We start from the raw sequence: 26,916 nt of genomic DNA, 5'->3' as shown, positions 1-26,916 counted from the left end.
AGACATTTACTAAATATTAAATATTGAGTGAATTATATATTGCTGTTACATTCAAGTATTCTCCCCTCCCCAACCTGCTCCCGACAGACTGATCTCAAATGAAAATGTGTTTATCACACATATATAAATGTTACGGAATATTAGAGTTGACCTAGTCCTAAACTTCCCAAAGCAAGTTAACAGGCAAGCCAACATACAGAGCTATTATTCTCTGTATCAGATTTTACAACTGATCTTGATTTTTGTACTGGAAAGGGACTTTATTTAAATTCTGGATTTCTTAAGACGACTAACATATATTAACAATGTCTCTACGAAGTACATTTTCTTTTTCAACAGTGCTTAAAGGTTTATAAATAAACCCATAATCCTCTCATGAGAAACTGCAGCCAGTAAGATTTTCATCTTTTCTATCTGTGCAATGTTACCAAAGAAACATTCTTCTCTGGCTTCAAGTAAGGCAATACCTTTAAAGTATCAAAAATCAATTCTTACAAGAAAACAAGAGTAACTGGAAGCTTTTATTACTGAAACAGGTTAATTTATTATATTTCCAACAAGGTCTTTTTCCCCTATAAATGAGACAAACTACTTTACAATATTTTACAACATAACTTAGTTTTTTAGTATTTTCAAAAAGGAAAGATTTATTTGGGAATTTAGGAAAGTAAATATTTGGGATAGAATAACTATAGCAAATTACTTTTTCAGTTTTAATATAACAAGTTTGTCTACCAGGTATACTACCCAGCATTTTTCCTCTTAAAGAATCCATTAAGTACTAGGCAACAAAAAAACCTACCTTTAGAAACAGACAGGAAAGGTGTATATTTAAATAGGAAACGAGCAATCTAAAATACCAATCACATGTCACTTTAACAAGGCAATTTACATAATTAGTTGTAAATTGTTAATTATCTTTATGTTGATTAAGGTCCTAGTAAAGACTTAGTTGATCTTTAATTGATCTGACTGTACCTTAAGTTCAAAGCGCACTCATCTGGTTATAAAAGTAAGTATTACGATGGAATTGGGCCTATTTGACTAAGGGAAAAATATCTCTTCCGTATTGCACATTTTCATTAAAAGCAGCGATTATTAAGCCATGGCCATCTTGGTTCTGAATCTCTCCATTTTTGATGGAAGAAGACTCACCATCTCTTTACTAAGTTCTAGCTCAACTTCTATTTCCTGGGCAGCCTCAGGGTGCTTTTCACAGTAATCAACAATAAATTTATAATGTTCCAATGATGTTGCCAGATTTTCTAGCTCTTTCTTGGGATCTGAAGTGATGATTTTGCCATAGAGACGGGCAACTCGAAACTTAGCTAACATGGCAGGACGCAGAACGTCTTCCCCTATTACCTCAGGAAATACCTTATTGGGGTCTCTCAGGGAGTCTAGGAAGAGCTGGTAGTACTTCAGTGCTGATTTATTAAGATTGTTTATTTTTTTAACGATGTGTGAATCAGGATCCCTCAGCTTGTCAGCAATGGCAACTTTCAAATCCATCATGTCATAGTACGCATGTGCAATTTCAAACTGAATCTGTCTGTTGACCAACAGATAATACTGTGGATTCAGGTCCACAATGAGGGGCTCGAGCATGGCTATTCTACGTTTATGCATCTTACACCGTCTCTCCATGTCAGTTTCAAAGAATGCAAGCACCTTGAACAGAGCACTGTGGTCCTGGACAACTTCAATATGGTCAGTGACATAACCATCAATCTGAAAGAATTCTTTTGCCTCAAAGACATAGTGCTGACCCAATAAGAAAAGTTCTCTGGCTTCTTCAAAATCTAAAGGTCTCAAGTAGCTCACTTTCTCTTCTACTGCAGAGATGGCATCACAGAGTTCACCGGTTCCAAACTGCACAGCTTTTTTCCTAACACTTTCTTCCTCATCTAGTTCTTTTTTCCTTAAAGCTCTAAGTTCAGATTGTTTATCAAGATCAAGTTCTCCTATGTTGTCCTGAAAAAAAAAAAATTATGGTTAAGTAGGTCACTATCTCCTGATGGCAAATAATATTAAAACAAACTGGAGAGAGAAAAAAAACCCCCAAAATTACTATTACTTCCTAGCCTGGTTTAGGGTGGTATTATAATTAGGGTTTATTATAATCTTAAACATCTTCTAAAACTTCGTTCTTCTATTATATTCCAATTATATCAAATATAAAAAATTAGGAAGTATTTATACCACTTACATATTTTATTCCTTTTTGGGGAACTAAGACTCATTTACTGTTATTCTTTCAGATAAGATAAATGCATATGAAAGAACTTTAAGAACTGTGACATATTATATACGTGTAATACATTATTAGTATTTTAACATTAGAGTAAAACTGTAATGTAAATCCTAAAACTGTTTCACAGACACGCCATTAAGATTAACAATATGGGCCAGCCTGGTGGCTCAGGCGGTTAGAGCTCCAGGCTCCTAACTCCAAAGGCTGCCGGTTCGATGATTCCCACATGGGCCAGTGGGCTCTCAACCACAAGGTTGCCAGTTCAATTCCTCGACTCCCACAAGGGATGGTGGGCTGCGCCACCTGCAACTAAGACTGAACACTGCACCTTGAGCTGAGCTGCGCTGAGCTCCCAGATGGCTCAGTTGGTTGGAGCACGTCCTCTCAACCACAAGGTTGCCGGTTCCACTCCCGCAAGGGATGGTGGGCTGCGCCCCCTGCAACTAGCAACGGCAACTGGGCCTGGAGCTGAGCTGCGCCCTCTACAACTAAGATTGAAAGGACAAGTTGACTTGGGAAAAAAAAAAAGTCATGGAAGTACACACTGTTTCCCCAATAAAGTTCTGTTCCCCTTTCTCAATTAAAAAAAAAAAAATTAACAATAGGATATTTATGCTGTAACTTATTCAGTGAAACGTATTACAGAGACGTGATCTACGTCTTTTAAAGACACTAGAGTGAAGAAAGAGTTAAATCTACCTTCCTAATAAAAGTTATTTCCCCTCCCTCCTGGGACAAAAAAAAAAAACAAGGGAAAAGGAGCTAAAATGATTACTAGGTGGGTGCAAAAGTGACTGGTTTTTGCAATTATTTTTAACCTTTTAAACCGCAATTACTTTTGCACCAACCTAATAAAATAGATTAAGCTCATTCTTCTCTTCTTGACCAATAAAATTAATCATCAGATCCCTCAATCCTCAGCCCCAAGGCCTTCTCTTCTTTTCTCTTGATGTCTCTCTAGACCTACACTGTTCAAAACAAGAGCCATGTGTGGATGCCTACTGAGCACTTGAAATGTGGTGAGTCCAAACTGAGAATGTGAGCTGTGTAAGAAATTTTTGTACAAATAAGTTTCCAATTAGAAGTTTTAAAATATCTCTTAAGTTTTTAATAATGATGACATATAGAAATGACAACATTTTTTGATATTCCGTGTTAAAATACATATAATTAAAATTAATTTCACCTGCTTTTTTTCCTTGTCTAATGTGGCCTCTAGAAAATCTAAAAAGACATCTGTAGCTAGTACTCTATTTCTGTGGACAGCGCTGCTCTGGAGAGGTGACTCATCCACGCCCACAGCTGTAACTGCCATCCATGGGAGGACGACTCACTCACAAGCCTACAGCTACAGCCTGGACCTCTTCTCAAGCTCCAGGCACAAAACTGCTGCTCCCTATGACATCTCCTCTTAGAAGACTCAAAGACACCTCATCCTCATGTCCACACTGGAAGTCCTACTCTTCAACAAACAGGTTCCTAGTCTAGTGTTATTTTAGGGAAGGACACTCCATCGATGTGAACAGTTAGAAACCTACGAATCACTCTTGAAATGTCCCCTCTCCTCTCGCCTTTACCCACACTTCCAATTTATCGCCAAGCCCTTCATGCTTTGTTTCTGAATACCTCTTAAATCCATTCTTCTTCCTTCCACCTCTTCTGCCACCAAGCTACCTTTACATCTCACCTGGACTATTTCAGTGGTCTTTTAATCTCCCTCATCTAATATGTTATTTTTTAACTTTTATTTATTTTAAGTGTGTTTTTCCAGGACCTGTGAGCTCCAAGACAAGTAGCTGTTTCATTCTAGTTGTGGAGGGCGCAGCTCACAGTGGCCCCTGTGGGGACTGAACCGGCAATCTTGTTAAGAGCACCGCGCTCTAACCAACTGAGCTAACCGCCCAGCCCCTCCCTCATCTACTCTTGCTTTCCCTCAATTTATTCTCCATTCTGCTACTTAAGTGACTGTTCCAAAAACCCTTCAAGGCTTCCATTCTTTTTAAGGCCCTGCTTGTTTTAGCCCCTTTCTAACTCTATTTACATCACATGCTCTGACTCCGCTCCAGCCCCACAGGCCTTTGTTCCATCCCTTCTAGTTCCCTACGCCCTAGAACGTTTCAACTTGCTGCTTCAGCTCCTTGTAACAGTGCTCCCTCTTATCTCCAGTCTAAATAAGTCCTACTCATTTCCAGAGCTTCCTTCACATGTTACTTCCACCTATTATGTCTTCTCAGATCATGTCTCTCCTTTGTGGAATTTATCAAAGTGGCACATTTACATGAAGTCAAAAACCAGGTCTATTTTCGTTCATCATAGTACAATGACTAGCATAGAGCTGGCATAAATAATGAAATTGGTGTGTGTTTTTAAGTTGAAGAAGGCTTTTCAGATAAACAGATGATCAAAGGATGAAGTTAAAGAAACAAAAAATGGCAGATTAAGGAAAATCTGAGTAATTTAAGTAGCATGGCAAATATTTGAGTTTAAAGTAATCGGGTGGTAAATTCTAGTGCCCAGTCTGGAAAACATCAACTAACTAAAGGGTGAGTTAATCAATAGTGTATTTTGCTTGACCCAATTACTTCAAAGGCAGGCCATTAAGTCTCTTAATCTTGTTTACTTACTTGCTTCCTGGCTGCTTGTTTGTTTACATGTTTTCCAGGCTGCTTTCTGAGCAGAAGAAAGGTGACAGTTCTTCCTGGTTCCAACTTCTTTGGATATAAAACTCCCTAATTCTTTTCCCTATTTCCCTTCTTTCCTACACATGCCTCATAATTACCCTCAACCTCTATAATGCTCTCATCTTTGTAAGAGTTATGCTTCTGGGGGTCTGTGGTTGGTTTGGTTTTATTTTGTTTAGTCATTTCACAAGATTCTGTATTATTTACTAGTAAAAATAATACTTCAATACATGCAAAAAAAACCCCCAAAAACTAACATAACTCCTTCAAGAATGTCTATGTATCTACACTGCATCCAAATGATTTATTTTCCTCTGTAGTGGTTAGGACCAGTGATAATAATGATGGTAATAGCAGTTAACATTTACTGAGGACTTGCTACGGCTCGGGCACTTTCCTGAGCCCTGTGTGTGTATAAATTTAACTCTCATAACAACGTATTAAGTACATACTATTATTAATTCCATCTTGTAAGGAAATTGAGGCACAGAGAGATTAAGAAAATTGCCATGAACACAGCTACAAACTGACAGGGCTGTTTCCAGATATATTTGTATTTACTTTTTAAAAAATAAACATTCACATACCACATAAAGTATATAAAGATGAGTAAGAATTGTTCGCAACCCTCAAGTTGCTTATAGTCCAAAAAGAGGTAAACGAACATGAATAAGGATAACACAAAGCAGAATTTAGGAAGGGTTAAGAAAAATTCGATATGGAGTTTAAAGGAAGGAGACAGTATCTGTAGGGGGTGAAGAATTATGCATTTAACAATTATTTATTGAGAACCTATTGTGCCTGGAGATAATGATATAACATGAATATGATGTAGACCCCATTTCTCTGGGGATTTATTTTTTATCCAAAGGAAAGTCTTCAAGGAAGTAGTGGATTTGAGATAGGCCTTGAATGATAAATAAGATTTTAAAAGGTAAAGATGGGGAGAGTAAGAAATATTTATGAGACCATTCTGCATGTCTTGCATAATAAACACGTAGTGAGCTCAATGACCATAATACCCTTTGAAGCTTTTACTTATATCCTGGTCATTTAAAAGGCAACTTTTAACTACATTACCTGCATGGAATGTTGGGCATTCTGCATGAGAGTCAAACAGTATTTGATCCAGCATCTTGCTATTTCCCCTTTTCTTTGATGATAAAGCTCTGGCATATCTCCTTCAGCTTCAGTAGCTAAAATTACAAACATGATTTGTTGAACTCAGTGGTCATAATTATAATTTTCATTGTGTACTGCATTCTTTCTTATATCACCTTTTCCTGACCATAAAAGTAAAAGATCCTCACGAAAGCACTGGGATAAAAACCCACCCCAAATCCCTACCACCCAGACGCACTCACTGCTATTATTATTTTTGCACATTCCTTTCTAGTTTTTTGTTATGTATTATCTGTACGTGAAAACTAAGGTTATAATATACATTCAATTTTGAATACAGCCTTTTGTTCCTATATTATACCACTAACTTTACCCATGTAATTACTAACTAAACATTATGTTAATGATTTTTAAGTATAGCATTATATACAATTATACAGATGTTATGTACTTTAACCATTCTTCTAATACGGGGCATTTGTTGTTTCCAATTCTTCTATTACAAACAACTCTAAACAGGAAAAGATCTTTGTGCATAAATCTGTCTAGATTTTGGATTATTTCCTTAGGTCAGATTCCTAGAAGTGGAATTTACTGGGTCCGAGTTTACACCATTTCAAATGTTCATGATACATACCACCAAATTATTTTCAACAAGTACTCTAACCAACAATATATCAGGCTACTCAATGCAAGCACTTTGAAAACACTGGACATTGTAATTTTTTTTTAGCTTTCTATTTTGAAGAGTAAAAACAAAATGATATCCTACTAGTGGTTTAGTTTCTATTAATTTTTTTTTTTGGACAAGTGCCTCTTACACAGTGTGATCAAAAAATACAGTGAATGCTGCTGCTGAGTGCCATCCACCGGAAAGTCAGGGATCTCCAATATGGGACGGGGCACACAGAACCTTAGTAACAGTGTGTGACAAGTTTCAACTTGTTCAGTTCAGTCCGTCGGGTGTGGGATACGGTTGAGAGGTGTGTTTTAAAGTGTATCATAAATCATCCTCCATTATGACAACACTCCGTGTCACACATCGTGTCTGGTATAACAATTTCTGTCAAATAAAAACATTAGGGGCAGCCGGATGGCTCAGTTGGTTAGAGCATGAACTCTTAACAAGGTTGCCCATTCAATTCCTGCGTGGGATGGTGGGTTGTGCCCCCTGCAACTAAAGATTGAAAACGGAGACTGGACTTGGATCTGAGCTGCGTCCTCCACAACTAGATTGAAGGACAATGACTTGGAGCTGATGGGTCCTGGAGAGAATACAGTTCCCCAATGTTCTCCAATAAAAATTAAAAAAAAAAAAAAAAGGCATTAGGGTGTGTCCTCATCCACTTTATTCACTGGATCTGGCACCGTGTGACTTCTGGCTCCTCCCCAAAGTCAAAATGATTCAGGACATCAAGGCAGCCACGACAGCGCAACTAAAGACACTCACGAAAGAGGACTTCCAGAACTGCTTCAGAAAGTAGCGAGAACAATAGGCCAAGTGTGTTCGAAGTGAGAGGTAGTATTTTGAGGGGGATTAATGGCAATGTGTCTTTTACTGTAATATTTTAAAATTTAAACATTCACCATATTGTTTGATCACACCTTGTAGATTTCAACCAATCTACAATTAATTAAGGGGAAAAACAACTACAGTTGACCTTCGAACAACATGAGTCTGAAATGCATGGGTCCACTTATACACACCTAACACTACATTTTCTCCACAAGGCACATCACAGCCTTCATGTGCTTAGGAACAATAGACGGCACTTCAGCACTACACTTTGGGGCCTTTTTTTAAAATAATACTGTCTTTTTACGCATAGTTTTTTAAAATTCTTTTTTTTTCCTTTTTATTTTATTTTATTGGGGAAGGGGAACAGGATTTTATTGAGAAACAGTGTGTACTTCCAGGACTTTTTTCCAAGTCAAGTTGTTGTCCTTTCAATCTTAGTTGTGAAGGGTGCCGTTCTGCTTCAAGTTGTCGTCTTTTCAGTCTTAGTTGTGGAGGGCGCAGCTCAGCTCCAGGTCCAGTTGCCGTTGCTAGTTAGAGGGGGCGCAGCCCACCATCCCTTGCAGGAGTCGAACCGGCAACCTTTTGGTTGAGAGGACGCACTCCAACCAACTGAGCCATCCAGGAGCTCAGCTCAAGGTGCCGTGTTCAATCTTAGTTGCAGGGGGCAGAGCCCACCATCCCTTGTGGGACTCGAGGAATTGAACTGGCAACCTTGTGGTTGAGAGCCCACTGGCGAGCCCACTGGCCCATGTGGGAATCGAACCAGCAGCCTTCGGAGTTAGGAGCACGGAGCTCTAACTGCCTGAGCCACCGGGACAGCCGGGGGCCTTTTTAAACAATGAAATCACCAACTAAAGCACAAAAATGTGGCACTAAGTAGACCACAAAAAGGACACTTGTTTTATAGTATGACAGCTGAAACAAGAAGGCAGAATGTTGCCTGTTCAACCTCAGCTGGGAAAGAACACCTCAAACTGGGCGACTCCCAATTCTTGGCTATTCTGCACATCTGCAAATGACCGCAGAAAAGCCTCAAGTACTGATTTGGGGGTTACAAGTAAATTGTAGCAAGTAGGTGAATTTGCAAATATGGAATCCACAAATAATGAAGATTAACTGTACTTTGGAACCTGCATTTAGATATGAAGTCCCTGATCTTTCCTTTTCAGAAATGGCCTGTGGATCTGGGTTCTTGAATTTCTTAAGGTTTGAAAGCAAAAGTTAATGGATTGATGTTTTACTAAAAATACTCAACAGTACTTTATAAGAGTGTTACAGGTTTTATAATAATGGAAAGTACCAATCTTTTTTTTTATTGAGGCATAATTGACGTATATTAGCTTCAGATGTACAACATAATCATTTGATGTTTGTATATATTGCAAAATGATTACCACGCTAAGTCTAGTTAACATTCATCACCACAGTTATAAAACTTTTTTCTTGTGACAAGAACTATTAAGATCTACTCTCTTGGCAACTTTCAAATATACAATACAGTATTATCAACTATAGTTACCATGCTATATATCACATTTCCATAACTCAATTATTTTATAACTGGAAGTTTGTACCTTCCTCTAAAAAAAGATTTCCTTCTTTTTATGGCTAAATAATATTCCACGGTATATATACACCACATTTTATGTATATATCCACCAATGGATACTTAGGTTGCTTCCATATTTTGGCTATTATAAAGCTTCAGTGAACACAGGGGTACAGGTATCTTTTCGAGTTATTCATTTCCTTTGGATATATACCCAGAAGTGGAATTGCTGGATTATATGGTAGTTCTATTTTTAGAGGAAACTCCATACTGTTTTTCATAGTGATTGCACCAATTTACATTCCTACCAAAAGTGCAAAAGGATTTCCTTTTCTCCACATCCTCACCAATACTTGTTATTTCTTGACTTCTTGATAATTATCAATCTAACAGGTGATGTCTCATTGTGGTTTTGATTTGCTCAAATATAAATGTTAACTGTGATTCTTATGACTAAAACATTATAATTAAAAAACTAGATATTTGGACACATCACTTATATAGTATTCCAAAAATGTATACAGTAGTCCTTCCTTATCTGCACTTTTGTTTTCCCTGGTTTCAGTTACCCAAGGTCAATCACGGTCCAGAAATATTAGATGTAAAATTCCAGAAATAAACAATTCATAAGTTTTAAATTGCATGCCATTCTGAGTAGTGTGATAAAATCTCACGCTGTCCTGCTCTATCCCTTTGTCCAGTGTATCCCCGTTGTGTATATGCTACCTGCTGATTGTCACTTAGTAGCCGTATCAGTTATCAGACTGACTGCTGTGGTCTCACAGTGCTTTTGTGTTCAGTAACCCTTATTTTACTTAATAATGGCCCCAAGGCACAAGAGTAGCTTAAGCTTTATCATAGATATGTATGTTTAGGAAAATACATAATATATATAGGGTTCGGTACTATCTGTCATTTCAGGCATCCACTGAGGGTCTTAGAACGTATCCCCCAGATAAGGGTCTGAATCTTGGTGTAAGAAAACATCAAAACACCAATTGATGAAAATTCTATGAGATGACTGACCTGTATTTTTTTAAAATGCCTGTGATAAAAGAGAAAGAGGTTGAGGAACATTCCAGATTAAAGAAGACTAAAGAGGTATGACAACTAAATGCAATATGCAATCTTGAACTGGATATTCTGGTACTAGAAAAGAACTGCTACAAAGGACAATTACTGAAACACAAACATGCATTATAGATAAAAGAATTACGTCAGTGGTATATTTCCTGTTCTATGATTACACAAGAAAACGTTATTTTGAGGAAATACACACCGAAGTATTAAAGAGTAAAGGAGCCAAATGTATGCAATCTTCTCTCAAATGGTTCAGAAAGCAAAATAAAATGTGATTGCAAATAAGGCAAATATTAAAACTTGGTGAATTTAGATGGGTATATGGTAGTTTTTTGTTCTATTTTTGAATTTCATAAAGTTTAAAAATATTTCAAAATAAAGTTTTTAAACAGCTTTATATAATAAAACATGCACACGTAAACTTACTGTCATCTGTGGCTGGGATCTTTCCAGTTTGACCAAAAATGACATTAGCAGCTGATAAACAGTGCCTGGCCTCCATAAAGCATAGCTGTTACGGAAATAAACAAGAGTAAACGTAATTATCCTATAGCCTTATTTGCAACTGATACTTGCATAAAGTCTTTAGATATGGGAAAAACTATAAAATCAGATAAAAACCACCAAGGAGACCCTTTATAGTTGCTGAACATTGAGAAGGAATATAAGACAGGATATAGTATTACCTGGTTAAAAAGCTACTTCAAACAAGTACAATGCCCCCAAACTCTTAATAATTCAAACTGGCTGAAAGACAGTTGCTGACTGAAAGTCAGCTCTCCTCAGGTCATCAGTAAGTATACAACAGTTACTATCATCGTAGACTCAAAGTGCCTCAGACAGTTTTTAGGTTCAGTCCAAATAGCTAAAGTTCCATGCACAATAAATTCTTAGACCATTTATATTCTATCAGAGGTCTGAAAGGTTTAAATTTTTTTTTAGGTTTAGAGAGCCTTTTTATATCCTACCATTCAAAGACAAAAAGAATAAATTTTGATATGAAGAGATTCCTGTCTTCTAAAAATCTTTGGAATTTATAATGAGGCTTCCCACCAAGTTTTGAAGTCAACAGATTTCCACAGATAAACTTCATGGAATTGCTTTACCAACACACTTGAAGACATCATAATTCAAAATCTGGGCATGGTTTCTCAAACACTTGAAGAAGATCTTGTTAATATAAACATTTTGCATGTATCATGTAAGTCACAGGACCACCCAGCAGAACTACAAAGTTCAAGTCCAGCTTTTAGTTGGACACCACCCTTATCAAATATAATGTCTACTTCATACCGTGTTTCCCAGAAAATAAGACATAGCCGGACAATCAGCTCTAATGCGTCTTTTGGAGCAAAAATACATGACCCGGTCTTATTTTACTATAATATAAGACTGAGTGTAGTGTAGTGTAGTGTAATGTAATGTAATGTAATATAATATCGGGTCTTATATTAACTTTTGCTCCAAAAGATGCATTAGAGCTGGGGACCACATGTTATATTAGCCCAGCAATATCTATAGATCAAAATGTTAGTGCTAAACCTCAAAAACTAAAAGAAAGTTACAGTTCATATAAAGCATCTTTGTCCCTCCACAATCCCTTACCCATCATTATCATTTCAGCTTTCTTCCGACTGGCTCCCTGTGAGCAGCCACTACTAGAACAATGAGTGCCCTGTGCCCTCTAGGTGGCTGGTAAATGTGGGATTTTAGCACCTGCCAGGCAGGGACTCGGCAAGTAGCAAAACCTCCTCACTGGAATCAGATGAAGATGAGGGTGATGTAAATGACAACTGCTTTCGTAAAAAAAAATGGTTTAGATTTTTCCTTTTATAATACAACCTAACTGTAACAAAAACATATAAAACGTCTTGATAAAAAAAATAGAAGGACAGGATAGGGGAGGTACTCATGAAAGTTACTGCATGCTCCACACAAGCAACGCTTAACAACTTTAAATTTTTAATTGCACTTTAAATGAATGTTTAGATATCTTAGTACTATTAATATCCATGTTGTTTTAATTAATTGTTAACTAAAACCACAGTGAATATATAATTTTATAGCTGCTAAACAAAATAAGGGGCTTCTAGAAGATATAAAAAAGGTGCCACAAACAGAGGCACCAAGTAACACTTTTTCATGATGACCACAATGAAATGGATTCATGAGAATTAGATTTAACTGAATGCTGATATATGCAGTAGCATTACTTACATGCTTGATCTTAGACCAAAGTCCTAGAAGCAATGCTGCAGTCACTACAGCCTTTTCTCTCCTGCTAATAGCTTTTCTGAATGAAATTCTGTGGGATAATACTTTAAACATAGGGTGCATTTATAGAACCAGCACTAACAAAAACCTTAGAAAGGATAAAGGCCTAGTAAGGATACAGCAGCAGGTACCCAGAGAGATCTAAGAAACTCTGATAAGCAACGAATTACCAGAGGTTTACAGAGGCTTGTGAACCAAATACAAATAAAAGTAATTTCTACTGCTGAGATATCTTATTGAGGATTAACAGAAAATCTAGCTGGGAAAAGTGGTTTCAAAGTGTTTTAGCATTAAAAACTCTTAAGGACTAAAGTATTAAATAAACCAGTTAATACACCAATATGATTCTGAATAATTCTGATAAACAATTGAAAAGTTCAAATTTGTCCCTGTATAATACTCCAGAAGAAGTATATCATAAAGACCTGAAACTCTGGAACTGAGCAGAGATACTTCCAATGCAGAAAAATTATTATCGAGGAGTTAATTCTAAGAATAACTGAAATGCATCACATGATTTTATCAAAGCCCACATTTAACAGTCAACTTCCTCAGACAAATTCTCATAGTTACCAGATTACCATTGCCTAAAGATAAAGTTTTATCTACAAGATAAAATCTGCAATTTAAGGTAATATCGCACTAAAATGAATTGAGGTAGCATGCTTCTATCAAAAAAGAATTGGTCTTGGTAACATGCAATTTTAGGGGCTTGCAACATGTAAGGCAATGATAAAACTCAGTATTTTAAGATTCAAAGGATTAACGCAACAAAAGCCACAGAATTTTAGGACACTGGTATATTGCTTTACATTTTTCTGTCTAGTTTACATCATAAAACACAAGCTGCCTATTTTTAAAAGATAACATTTTCAAGGTACTCTTGGTTTTGCTTTTAGACACACTTATCAGTGACTTTGTTAGATAACCACTTTGAGAAGCTTACCTTATTGATGTAAAATTGTGACAAGGTAGCAGCATTAATAGCCCACTCTATCGGATGGTAGGCATTGTGCTCAAGCTGGCGTTTTAGGGTACTATGGCAGTAATGAGCAGCCTTCTCGAACATTTCCATATGCTGGTAGACTTGAGCCAGGTAATACAGGTTATGAGTATAAACCTTCTCAAATCTATGAAGAAAAACAACATTTGCGTAACGGTTTATAATTGATAAGGACTTTCATATACATTTATCTTGATCCTCCCACCAATCCTTTGAATTGGGCATGGCTAGTGTATCTATTTGACAGATAAGGAAACTGAGTCTCAGATTGGAACAGGGTCAAATGAAGGCTTAAATCCACATCAGAATCCATATTCTATAACCTTTATGACTACCTTGAACAATCATCTACACTATGTGGAAATACGTGTGAGGACTCATTTCTATACCTACTCACCTTTTGGATCTCTCTTGTTCCGTAAGTTTCTCTTCTTCAGGAAGAAAATGCTCAGTAGGATCAAGGGGAGGACTCCCAATCTACAATTAAAGGAAAACAAAACTAAAATTTTACTGTAAACACCAAGCGCCCTCTTCTGGAAGAACTGGGGAAATCAAATTTTAAAAGCCCAATACACTTTATTTTTTACTAGTCCACTTTCATGTGAACCAATATTTTCTTAACCATAAAATCTGAAAGAGTCAAACAAATAAAAGAAGAATGCCTATAAACTCATAGTGGACAAAATTTTGACTGCTGTTGCGAGTGAACTTCAAATACACTTAAAAAAAAATACCAGTTTGCTTTTAGAGATATAATTTTTTAAGAATTTTAAGTCTTAATTTTGTCAGCTAAAAAAGTTCACTTAAAAACCTACATAAGCATGACTAGTAGAAAAAATGTATACATCCTTAGAGTAATATTGTTCTAATTTCATTGAGCACTAATGAAAAGCAAATCAAAGTTTTTAATACTTATTCTAATATTTTTTTCTCAAGGGAACAAGTATATATATTACCCCCCTTCAACACAGGGACATTAAAACCAGTGAGTCCACTGTTTATTGCCTTGGGCAAGTCACCCATCTCTTGTTCTTCTGTTTCCTCATCTGTAAAATAAGGATAATAATAGTATCCACCTCACAAGGATGCTATGAAGATTCAATGAGTTAATGTGTAAATCACTTATAATCCCATCTCAAGTCTTCCAAAAGAACGGCACTTAACCTCTGCCTCATTCTACTTCTGTGAGGACAGTCCCATCTATAAGCCCACCCTTGCTTTAATCTGGATTCCCTAAACTCCAAATAGCCACAGTGCTTTTATTAAATTAAAAGAAAAAAAGTGATCTTACATTCTGGATGCAAACAAACAGCATAATGACTTGGTCTCCCAGAATTCACAAAAAGTAAAAATAACTACCACAGGAAGCGGAACCCAAGGCAAACTCAATAGATAATTCTTCAGAGACCGCCTCAACAATTTTGGAGGCTGTTTAGTATGCTTACCCCTGTCTTGATGAGGGGAATTAATCAATGTATTCTTTTATATACATACTTCACTGTTAGGGCTATCACACTTCATGTGTAACACTAACAGTTAAATCAGTCTCTTACCTAAAACAAGAGGTATAATTATAGAGGTATAATTAAGTACACAGAGTTTTGCTATGTGTTTTATGTTTCCTTATTAGTACTAGTTTTTAACGAAATAGGTGTCTGGTAGCTTCACATTTTAAATGAACAATTTCATGTACAAGAGTGTAAGCCTAAAATCATAAAAGGACACTAACATCTCAATTTGGCTTCGTGGTGCTCTATTCCTCTTAGTACTTTAGGAGAAAAGTTATAACACCAAGGTACACGAGCCATGACTTTTAAAGTTCTCCCACTTGGGGATATATTACTCAGAAAAAAGTGTTAAGGGCCTATAAACACATATTCTAAATGTACATTCTAAAATTCCTTGTAGGTGTGATTAACATTGTTGATTTGCTCCAATTTTTATCCTCCAGGGGAAGCACGTGATGGGAAGGAACCGTATTTTTATTCATATTTGGTTCCATAGCATTTTGCACAGTACCTCGCACATAGTAAAAACAATACGTATCTAGTGAATTAAACTGACAAAGAAGACAGGAACGCTCAGCCTATACATTCTGCTTACAGCGCGTTCCTTCTATTTGCTCTCGTCATTTTGGTATAAATATGGGAGTCCTCTCTACACTACACAGTTCTTACAGCACTTCGCACTTGTGTTTTCCACTAAGTCCAACAGGCAGCAAAGTGGTTAAAAGTATGGTTTCCAGAGTCAGATCATGTGGGTTGGAATTCCAGCTTCACCTCTTACTAGTGTGGCTTTAGGCAAGTCACTTAATCTCTATGCTTCTGTTTGCTCATCTCTAAAATGAGGATAATAAAAGTAACTACCTCATAAATTGTCACGAGGATTAAGTTAAAATTTAAAATAGTGCCTGCAAGTATTGTATAATTTCAACTTTTAGGTGACCACCTAGACAGATCTAGAGAGAGGTCCCTAAGTATACTGAAGAGCCATAGACTAGTAGTATGACCAAGGAATTCTTAACATCAATGCTTGACTAGTTTCAGTCAAATCTTAAAATTTATCTGACATGCAACATACCTCTTTCATATACTGATTATATAGTGCTTCTGATGATTCTAGGTAAGCCTGTGCAGTTTCAATTTCTTCTCTTTCAGACCACAAGATACCCAGATTATTCTGGAAAGTAAAGAAAAGAGAAATAAATAATGACAATATAAATCTTCCAATTAAAGTAACTCATGGTTTCAAAGTCAATATTTACCTGTCTCATGAACAGTGAATTAATTATTCATAATAATACTGTCCTCATGCCGTGGTAGGTAGGACCCTGGGGGAGCTTGAAGGGCGCTGGCCCATTACTAACTTACAGATTATTCTGCTCACCCGCCTCAAATATAATCGCCCTTAATATTCATTTCCTGATCTTAGAAATGGATCCACAAGTCACCTTTTCTCAATCCCCAGTTCAAGCTATTTTTCTTCTGGTGATAGTTGTTAAGATACTCCATTTGGCCATGACAGCAGTAAGCCCAACCCCACAATACTGTACCTAGCCTAGAGAGTCTAGAGATTTACCTAGTACCGGGAACTGGTCAGCCACATTTGCTCTATTTTCAATGCGATGGTGATACATTTAGCCTGCCAGACCCAGAAAAGGCTATGCCACAGAAAACAACTCTAGTGTGTGATAAATCTTAAACCAAGCAGAGACCCTAGACTATGTCTACAAACAACTAAAGTTTTTCTTTTGAACCATAATCTATTGAGGTCTTAAAGGTAAGGACCATGCAAGGGATCTAGAATTTATTTGATTTTTCGGAATTAATAATGTTAGTGTTTTAAGTGTTTACTCCACCAAGATAACTGCTATTGACATTCTACATGAATTACTTTTTAAATATAATATAAATCCTACATACACCAGAGAGTATTGCATCATTCACACAGCATCATCATGTTCTTGTCCTCAGGACTAGGTAGGAAAAATAGTTAAATATAAAATAAAAACAGCTAAACATGTAAGGAAGAAATAATACAAACTATACATGAATTCTTCAAGAAAAGTGAAGAGGAAAGACCACTTCCCACCTCATACTAAACCAAAGACATAATAAGAAAACTACAAATTGATCTTTCATGAACACAGATACAAAAAGGTTAAAATATCAGCAACTTGAATCCAAAAATATATAGAAAAGGTAATACTTTACCCAAGTTTTACTTGGTAAAAACTCCAGGTGGAGTTTATCACAGGAACAAAAGGTTAGTTTAACACTGGAAAATCAATCAATAATTTCTGGTGAAGATGGTGGAGTAAGTAAATGGTGTACTTGCCTCCTTCCACAACCACATCAAAATTACAACTAAACTAGAGAACCATCACCGAGAATCACCTAGTCTAGCTGAACAGAAGACCAATAAGTAAGGACATACAGAAGAGGCCACATGGAGACTGGCAGGAGGGGTGGAGATGAGGAATGGGCTGGTCCCACACACAAATGGCAGCTAAAAATCGGAAGGGGTATCTCGCCTGCAGAGGGCCCCCCTAAGGAGTAAGGGGTCCCAGCCCCACATCAGGCTTCCAGTGCCAGGGAGAGAAGTCCCCATAACTTCTGGCTGTGAAAACCAGCAGAGATTGTGGTTGAGTGAGACGTAGGGCTGCTGGAGTCCCAGGTGCTCCTCTTAAATGGCATGAGCACAAACTTACTCGCTGAAGGACTCACTTGCTCTGAGCTCCAACACTGGGGCAGCAGGTCCAAAGGCTCCAAGGACAGAAGAGGAGGAACTGAATTGTCTGCCTTCAGGGAGAGGGCTAGACGGGCAGCATTCTCCCTGATGGAGGAGCTGGTAGAAGCCACTGTTTCTTTGTTGAGCTCTCCCCCTTCCAGGTTTGCATACACAGGTGGCTGCCATAACTGAGTCTCCATCCACCTGGCTAACACTGTTCATTCACCCCTCTGTTCATTCACCCCACTGTTCAATTCACCCCTGGTGATTCCCTGAGACCCTGCCCCACCCAACTTTCGAACACATCCAAGCTGCTTCCAGTAGTTTTTCCATACAAGTGGCCTATCTTGGCTCATGCTGTGGACTCTCCTAAAATCTCTCAAAGGTTCACAAACCCCAAACAAGCAGCATCTGTACCTCTAGCTGAGCAGCCCTAAGCCCAGCACTAGTGACAGCTGGCATCAGTTAGCGGCTTGGCCTCTCAAGGCACCTCCAAGCTCAGCACGGAGAGCGACCATCTGCAGATTGCTTTGTGGCTCATGCCAGGTGGCCCTGAGCAGAGCATTGGCTGTGGCTGAACTTGACCTGTGGCAGGACCCTCCCAGGAGACCCGGGGGCGGGCACCCCTGGTGGCCAGCTTCGGACCAAGCTGGAGCATCATCCAGCCACCTCAAGGGCAGATTGGGCAGGCACCAGAGCCCTGCCAAAGTGAATCTTGCTCTGTAGGATCAGCCCCTGCACAACAGCTCCTCCACTGTAGTCACAACCAATCCTCACAACCAATCAGCTGAAGAGTCAATTCCTCCCAATGACATGCCAATAGCAACCAAGGCTCAACTACAACAGGAGGGCAAACACAACCCACATAAGGGACAAACTTGGAGCACCTGGCTCTGGTGACCAGGTAGACTGCACAACTGAGCCCCACAGAACACCTACTATATAAAGCCACTCTACTGAGACCGGGAGGCATAGCAGCCTTACCCAATACACAGAACAAACACAGGGAGGCAGCCAAAATGGAGAGACAAAGAAACATGTCCCAAATGAAAGAACAGAACAAAACTCCAGAAAAAGAACTAAACAAAATGAAGACGATCAATCTACCAGATGCAGAATTGAAACACTGGTTATAAGTATGCTCAATGATCTCAGGGAGAATTTCAGCAAAGAGACAGAAAACAAAAATGGAGATAGAAAATATAAAAAAGAACCAGTCAGAAATGAAGAATACAATAACTGAAATGAAGAACACATTAGAGGGACTCAACAGATTAGATGAAACAGGATTGAATCAGCAATTTAGAAGATTAGGCAGCAGAAAACACCCAATCAGAACAGCAAAAAGAATTTAAAAAATGAGGGCAGTTCGGGGCGGCCGGATGGCCCAGTTGGTTATAGAGTGCGAGCTCTGAACAACAGGGTTGCCAGTTCGATTCCCACATGGGCCAGTGAGCTGCGCCCTCCACAACTAAGTTGAAGACAACAAGCTGCCACTGAGCTTCTGGAGGGGCAGCCGGATAGCTCAGTTGGTTAGAGCACGAGCTGTCAACAACAAGGTTGCTGGTTCAATTCCCGCATGGGATGGTTGGCTGTGCCCCCTGCAACTAAAGATTGAAAATGGCGACTGGACTTGGAGCTGAGCTGCGTCCTCCACAACTAGATTGAAGGACAATGACTTGGAGCTGATGGGTCCTGGAGAAACCCAATATTCCCCAATAAAATTTATTTTTAAAAAAAATGAGGGCAGTTTAAGAGATTCTGGTACAACATCAAGCGTAACAACATTCCCATCATAGGAGTACTAAGAGAAGAGAGAGCAAGGCATTGAAAACCTATTTGAAGAAATAATGACAGAAAACTTCCCTAACCTAGCAAAGGAAATCGATATACAAGCCCACGAAGTGCAGTCCCAAACAAGATGAATCCAAAGAGTTCCACACCAAGACATATCGTAAATTAAAATGCCAAAGGTTAAAGACAAAGACAGATACTTAGAAGCAGCAAGAGAAAAGCAATTAGTTACCTACATAGGAACACCCATAAGACTATCAGCTGTTTTCTTAACAGAAACTTTGCAGGCCAGAAGGGATTGACACAAAATATTCAAAGTGATGAAAAGCAAGGACCGACAATCAAGACAATCAAGATTACTCTACCCAGCAAAGCTATCATTTAGAATCGAAGGACACATAAAGAGCTTCTCAGACACAAAAAAGCTGAAGGAGTTCATCACCACCAAACCAGTATTACAAGGAATCTTAGAGGTACTTCTACATGGAAAACAAACAAAAAATCACTGAATAGATCATTGAATAAAAAGACTGTTGAATAATGAAATGGCAATGACTATATATCTATTAACAATTACTTTCAATGTAAATGGATTAAATGCTCTAATCAAAAGATAGGGTGGCTTAGGCGGTTAGAGCTCCATGCTCCTGACTCCGAAGGCTGCCGGTTCGATTCCCACATGGGCCAGTGGGCTCTCAACCACAAGGTTGCCAGTCCAATTCCTCGAGTCTCGGAAGGAATGGTGGGCTGCACCCTCTGCAACTAGCAATGGCAACTGGCCCTGGAGCTGAGACCTATTGCATCAGACCTATAAATGAGTATCAGGATAATGATTCTATTATGTTTAATTGTGCCACCCTGGAACATGGTATATCTCTCCTTTTAAGGTTATCAGTTCTATTTCCTCTAATATTGTTGTTGTGAATGCAATTTTTCAAAATAATATTTTTAAGTTATTGCTTATATAGAGGAATACTACTCTATATAAGTAAAATATATTTTAAAATATATATATATCCTCCTCCTTTATCGAACTGATAATTCTAATAGTTTTTCATTTGATGTCTTCAGGTATTTTAGGTATACAAAGATCTCATATGCAAATGATGATTTTTATTTTTATAAATTATCTTATTTTTCCAAAATAACTAATTTATTTTCTATATATTAGAATGGCCAGAACTTCTAATCAAGCTTTTGCTCCTGATCTAGTAAGGAGTCCTCTAATAATTCACCCTTCAGAAAAGGTTGGCTGCTTGAAATATTACATTTCATTGAATGTAAGATGTCACAATTTGTAAGTTATTTTATGTATTAAAAATAGTGCCAAGTTAGTTATGACACAAAAATCAATCAGCTAGAAGACGCACCCTGATTTCAGATATTAAAATAGTAAAGAATGTCCATATTAAAATCAATAAAATACAGTAAATACTGGAGTTTCTATATTAAGGAAAGCTTCTAATTCTGTTTTTGAGATATTGAAGTAATTTTTTACATGTTTAAGATCTTAAGAAGCCAAAGAAAATATCAAATAATTGAGATTTTGTTTGAATTCAACAGTTTATGGATTTCATTCATCCACTCAACAAATATTTAGAATGTGCCAGGTACTGAGGATGTAAATAGTGAGCAAAGTGAAATATAGCTCCTTTTTTATGTAGTTATAAGGTATTTAAAAGTTATCAGGTAGCTTTTAACTTTATTGGGCCATGATAAAATATGACTATACAATTTCCTTTTTAATTTTGAGGTGTTTTTTTCTTTGAGGCCTACTTACCGTATGGTCAATTTTGGTAAATGTTCCCTAGATCACAAATATTAGGAACTGGAAACACTGGATGTGAGCTTAAAAGTTTGTGAGCTTAGGCAAAGTACAAAGAATTCATACATATTTGTATTTTGAAGTGTTACGTTCCCGATGAGAATATCAGATTTCTTAGTAAACCAAGTACCATATACATGGGAAACAATAAGTAATATAAGAATCCAAAGATAGGAGGGAAGAGATCAACTGGGACCAAAACGATCCAAAGGAAGTTACTGAAAGTATGAGGTGAATCTTGAGATGGGTTTTAAATAATGGGTTTGAATTCCCTGAGGAACAAACGAACGAATACGGCAAGAATAGAAACCGAAGATTTTAGATACTTTGTTGAAAGTAAGAATGTACTCCAGTCATTCTTTGTAATTTCCTTGAGATCTTAAATTAAGACTAAAATTACTTTGGATTTTTTCATAATAAAATGAACAGGATTTGAACGGGTGAAGAAGAGGTGGAAAAGGCATTTACGAGTGTAGGAGGGAGAAGCAGCAAGTGATGTTGAAGTGAGCGATGAGGGTGGAGAGGGAGTTTGGAAGCCGCTTATCCCCAAGCTTCAAAAACGTGGGAAAAACTGTGCCTTATAACATTTGCCTCTGTCCCTGGCCTGAGTGGTGCGGTCCCTCCTTCCCCGCGCATCTGGCCGACAGCAGCGGGCCAGGCTCGTTCTCACCTGCGCCAGGATGTAGAGAGAGACGCAGTCTTGCGACAACCGGTACTTGCGCAGCAGCCTCAGGCATTTCACCAGATGCTCCTCCCCCGCCGACAGCTCCTCGGTGTCGATGTGATTCATCCCGAGATAGAACTCAATTACCGCCAGCCTCACTGCCCCCTGGGCGATGGGCCCCTCGACCTCCACCACTTCAGCCGGCAGCCCCAGGGCGTGGTCCCCGGCGCCCAAGCCGTCGTCCGCCTGAGGCCGCTCATCCTCGTCCTCAGGTGCGGGGCCGAGTAGCGCCTTGACCTCTTCCAGCAGCACTCGAGCGCCGTATTTGCACTTGTACGGTTCCTTCTCGGGGTTTTTATGCAATTCTATCCGCGAAAGGGCCAGCGCGGCCTGGAATTTCTCACGAATTTCGGCCCACGCAGCATTCGCCATAGTGGCCTCTGCAATCCAGGTTTTCTCAGTTTGCAATCGGGACTCCCGCCTTCCTTCTGCTTTGCGACACTTCACTTACGGCCCCGACAAGCCCGAGCACTGCAGAACGGTAACCAATGAAGTACGCCAAGGGAATCGCAGTATGCTCGGCAGTGACCAATGGGAAGGCATAGTGATTACCGTGGCAACTGTTGTCATGGAAACGAAGCTGCCAAGGAGGGTGGCCCCCATCTTCAGCCCAGCCCTTTGCACTGCTGAATTCATCTCTCGCTTGACCCGGTGAAATTATATAAAAATATCGGCTGACTTTAAGATAACATGGCAATATTGTTTACAAACATATTTACTAACTACTCTCGTTAATTGATATAAGCTTAAAGGCAGAAGCTTTTTGACATGTGTAACTCAGCCCGTCACTGCATAAAAATGTAACAAGGATCCCTTTATTAATATATAGCCTGTTACGTGAAAGCTATGAATGTAAGAAGCACTCAGTGACCAATAAATATTTTCACTTCAACACCAGAATACAGGTTGTAGGAGTGTGTACATCTTCCCAAAATAACACAAGTTATATCCCAGAAATGTGACAAGCCACCTCATGCGTGACTTTTTCCATTACATCCTTCGCAAGTCAAATGCGCGGAGGATGGGGGTGGGAGGGTGGCAGAGGTTTTAACTAGTAAGCACTAACTATTATAAAATGCGTTGAGACATACAAAGGAGCACTGATTTTGGAAACTCATAGACAAAGTTTGAATCTCAGATCTAATTGACAAGGCAACTTTTCTAAGCTTCAGGTGTCTTAGTAAAACATAGTGATAATATATTACTTATCTCTATAGAATTATTCTAAGGAATAAGTGAAATTGAGTGTCCCTTAAAAATGTTACTGTTCTTCAGGATTACTTCCTAATTTTTGTCATTTTTGTCAGGGAGATGTGCATTTCTAGGGCTTCTATTACACGTGCTGCTCACTTCCAAAACTTGGTCTCCAGGCCAAATGGCTTTCTGGAGCTCCAGACTGTAATATCGATCTCCTAATGAACAACCACATCTGAATGTTCACATGTGCTGACTCCTGTATATCAGGACACTCAAATGGGAACTCATCATCTCCCTCTTCACATGCCCACTCCTTCCCACACCACACTTGCTCTTAATGTTCTGCATCTCAGTGAATGGCACCACTATACTCTAACCTGAGAGTGGTATCTCGCTTTCTCCTCTCATCCTTAAATGTAAAACCAAGTGCTGTCTGGTGCCCCTTCTAAATAGCTCTGTCTACTTTAGTTTAGATCACCATCATCTGCATTACTTTTAATAGGTACTCTTGCTGCCAGTTTGGCTTCCTACCAGTGCATTTTCCACAACTTTGTATGACTCATTCACTCATTCAATAAATATTAAAAGTGTCTGTTAATTTGCCAGGCAGTGTGCTGGGCTCTGGAAATTCAACAGTTAAAAGAGACAAAAACTCTGCCCATGTACAGGGAAAGACATTAAATACATTATGTAAACTACATAGTAATGCCAGATAATGTTATGGAAACAAACAGGTGTTAAGGAGTGTTAAGAGGTGAGGCAAAGTTGCTGTTTTTAAACAGGGTGGTCAGGAAAGGCCTTTCTGAGAAGACATCATTTGAGTAAAGATTTGAAGGTAAGGGAGTGAGGCATGAAGACATTAAGGGGAAGTATAATATCCAGACAGAGGAACAGTACATTTGACATTTAGCTTTTACACAGGAGTGTGCCTGGTATGTTCGTGAAACAAGGACATCGCTTGGCTTGAGTGGAGACATGTGGGCCCAATTATGTAAGGTTTGTTAAGGCCACTTTAGGGACTTTGGATATCAGTGAGATGGGAGCGTTGGATAGTTTGGAAGAAAACAGTGACAAGATCTGACATAGGATTACTCAGAAAACTGAAGGGGAGACAGGGAAGAATCAGGGAGACTGGTAAGGAAACAACTGTACTAATCATAGTAGGTGCTTAGTATAGATCTCTTCATAAATAGGAAAGTAACTGGCACATGGTTACCAAAGGTAGCTAATTACTGAGCCAGATAACATTCTATTTATCAAAATCATCGAATCCTCAGAGCACCTCAGAGATACTATTATTCCCATTCTGCAGATTAGTAATTGTGATCCAGAGATTAATGATTTACCAAAGGTCACATACAACATGTAGGCAGCTTTGCTTCACAGTCCACTTTCAGTTATGCTGTACTATCTTGTAGTAGGAGTTCAATAAATAAACCACAATAATACGTGGTACTGACCTCTAAAGATCTAGCTGGAGAACACCCAGGTGAAAACTAAAAGAGATTTTTGAAAAATCCTTACAGACACACCTAAGAAACACAAAGACATCGGAATAGGAAACTTGAGGTGGAAGAGTTCTGGCTGCTATTTGGGGAGCATATTCCTTCTTAGCCTTCTTTTTATATCAGTATTTTGAGGGTGTAGCATTCTTAGGTCTTTGTGAGATGTTATAAAGCAGTCCTGGTGGAATTTGTCCAGTGAGTGGTATAGAGTACAGATCACCAAAATGCAGTGATCTGAGATTTCATGAACAATTAGAAGGGACAGAAAAGTGTAAGGCACGTTGTGGCTAAAGGGAGTGAACTTGTTTGGTCAGATCACAACAAATGTCTATCAATTACGTTCATTCCAGTAAAAACAACACACTAGTAAGAGCACTAATTTCTTTGTTTTTAACATCATTATCATTAATGGACAATGCACTAATAAGACTAAGGTGATTGTATCATCTTTAGTATATAATATTGACCTGAAAAGTGCCAGAAAATGCAACTGGACAGAACAAAGTAAGAGATATAATGATTGGGAAGGAAATGGAATAATTATTTACAAATGGTATGACTGTCTTCCTGAAAAGGCAAAGTAAAATAACAACACAGAAAAAGTAAAGTTCAGTGAGTAGGCCAGTCACACATAAAGATACAAAAATCAACAACTTTTTATTGGAGGAAAGATGCAATGGAGAAAAAGATCCCTTTTGGGCCGGCCCGGTGGCTCAGGCGGTTAGAACTCCATGCTCGTAACTCCAAAGGCTGCTGGTTCGATTCTCACATGGACCAGTGGGCTCTCAACCACAAGGTTGCCAGTTCAATTCCTCGATTCCCACAAGGGAAGGTGGGCAGCGCCCCCTGCAACTAAGATTGAAAACAGCACCTTGAGCTGAGCTGCCGCTGAGCTCCCGGATAGCTGTTGGTTGGAGCGCATCCTCTAAACCACAAGGTTGCTGGTTTTGACTCCCGCAAGGGATGGTGGGCTGCGCCCCCTGCAACTAAGACCGAAAGGACAACAACTTGAAGCTGAACAGCAACCTCCACAACTAAGATTGAAAGGACAACAACTTGACTTGAAAAAAGTCCTGGAAGTACAAACTGTTCCCTAATAAAGTCCTGTTCCCCTTCCCCAATAAAATCTTTAAAAAAAAAAAAAAAAGATCCCTTTCATAATAGCAACAACAAAAATCCAATATAAACTTAAGCAATTTAATGAGCCAGATAAAAATAATGTAGGCCATATAATAAGTCTTGGTCCCCAGATTGTAGGCCCTAAATAGCAATTCTTATTATAAGGAAACAGGGTTCCTTAAAGAAAATGGGCAGATCCGGGGCAGGATGAACCTGGATATCTTGTCACACCGGAAATCAAGGAAACAATCAAAGACTAGAAGGGTCAGGTTAAAAGTACTGAAAAGGTGCCAACTTAAAAGAAGATTCTCAATGGCCCAAGATAGGACAATTTGATCTTCAATGAAATAACTGCAAAAGTATATCACATGTTAAATATATTGATGGAAAGAGAACTGACTCTGGGTGATGAACACACAATGGGATTTATAGATGATGTAATACAGAATTGTACACCTGAAATCTATGTAATTTTACTAACAATTGTCACCCTAATAAATTTAAAAAAAAAGCAAAACTTGCCAAACACCAACTAGATCCTTTAGAAACTTAAAAGGGTTATAGAACTGTATTTCTAAAATAAAGTTTACCTAATTCTTTGGGGAAAAAAAAAAGTATCACATGCTAAAATCCACAAATTCCTAATAAATTAAAAGTATAATAATCAAAAACTCATTGGCCACCTTTGGAGGAAGCAAGGGAACCAATTCTGAAAACTGGTACATAATAAATAAAGGGAAAAGTATCAAGCACTTATCTGGCCTTTTCTGTAGGAATAGCATTCAGGGTAATGAAGTGTTGATTAGGCAAGTTTCCTTTCTCAGAGGTATTTTTGCTAATGAATGAAAATGAAATGGTAGAATATCACAATTTTGCAAGAACCCTAATGATACCGTGGATTCAGGCAATGATCATCTCTTGCTGCTAATGTCAAAAGACAGGGACAACTGGACATTGTGCACCCTTCTAGGTCTAATTATTTGCATTAAATGCAGGGGGGAAAGAAGCTTGTTAAATGACAGGTGGAGATGCGTCAATAA

At 38.4% G+C, this 26,916-nt stretch overlaps 1 protein-coding gene across 1 annotated transcript; it reads right to left on the bottom strand.

The window, feature by feature from the left end:
• Nucleotides 1-523: 523 nt before the first annotated feature.
• KIFBP (kinesin family binding protein) lies at nucleotides 524-22,485 on the bottom strand. Its single transcript, XM_033131369.1, has 7 exons — nucleotides 22,002-22,485; nucleotides 16,063-16,161; nucleotides 13,880-13,959; nucleotides 13,426-13,609; nucleotides 10,632-10,716; nucleotides 6,016-6,131; nucleotides 524-1,974 (listed from the first exon to the last, which is right to left on the bottom strand). The coding sequence occupies exons 1-7, from the start codon at nucleotides 22,425-22,427 to the stop codon at nucleotides 1,099-1,101; spliced, it is 1,866 nt and encodes a 621-aa protein (XP_032987260.1). The 5' UTR covers nucleotides 22,428-22,485; the 3' UTR covers nucleotides 524-1,098.
• Nucleotides 22,486-26,916: the final 4,431 nt, after the last annotated feature.

Source organism: Rhinolophus ferrumequinum, chromosome 16 (assembly GCF_004115265.2).
Source record: "Rhinolophus ferrumequinum isolate MPI-CBG mRhiFer1 chromosome 16, mRhiFer1_v1.p, whole genome shotgun sequence".
Taxonomy (NCBI): Eukaryota; Metazoa; Chordata; class Mammalia; order Chiroptera; family Rhinolophidae; genus Rhinolophus; species Rhinolophus ferrumequinum.
Note: the sequence above shows the minus strand (reverse complement) of the source record. Positions and strands in the feature narration are given on the sequence as shown.

Coding starts and splice junctions, on each gene's coding strand:
- KIFBP (XM_033131369.1), bottom strand. CDS start 22,427: ATGGCGAATGCTGCGTGGGCCGAAATTCGTGAGAAATTCCAGGCCGCG. Junction 16,162..22,001: donor CTCTCTACATCCTGGCGCAG/GTGAGAACGAGC, acceptor TTTACTTTCCAG/AATAATCTGGGTATCTTGTG. Junction 13,610..13,879: donor GAACAAGAGAGATCCAAAAG/GTGAGTAGGTAT, acceptor TTTTCTTCATAG/ATTTGAGAAGGTTTATACTC.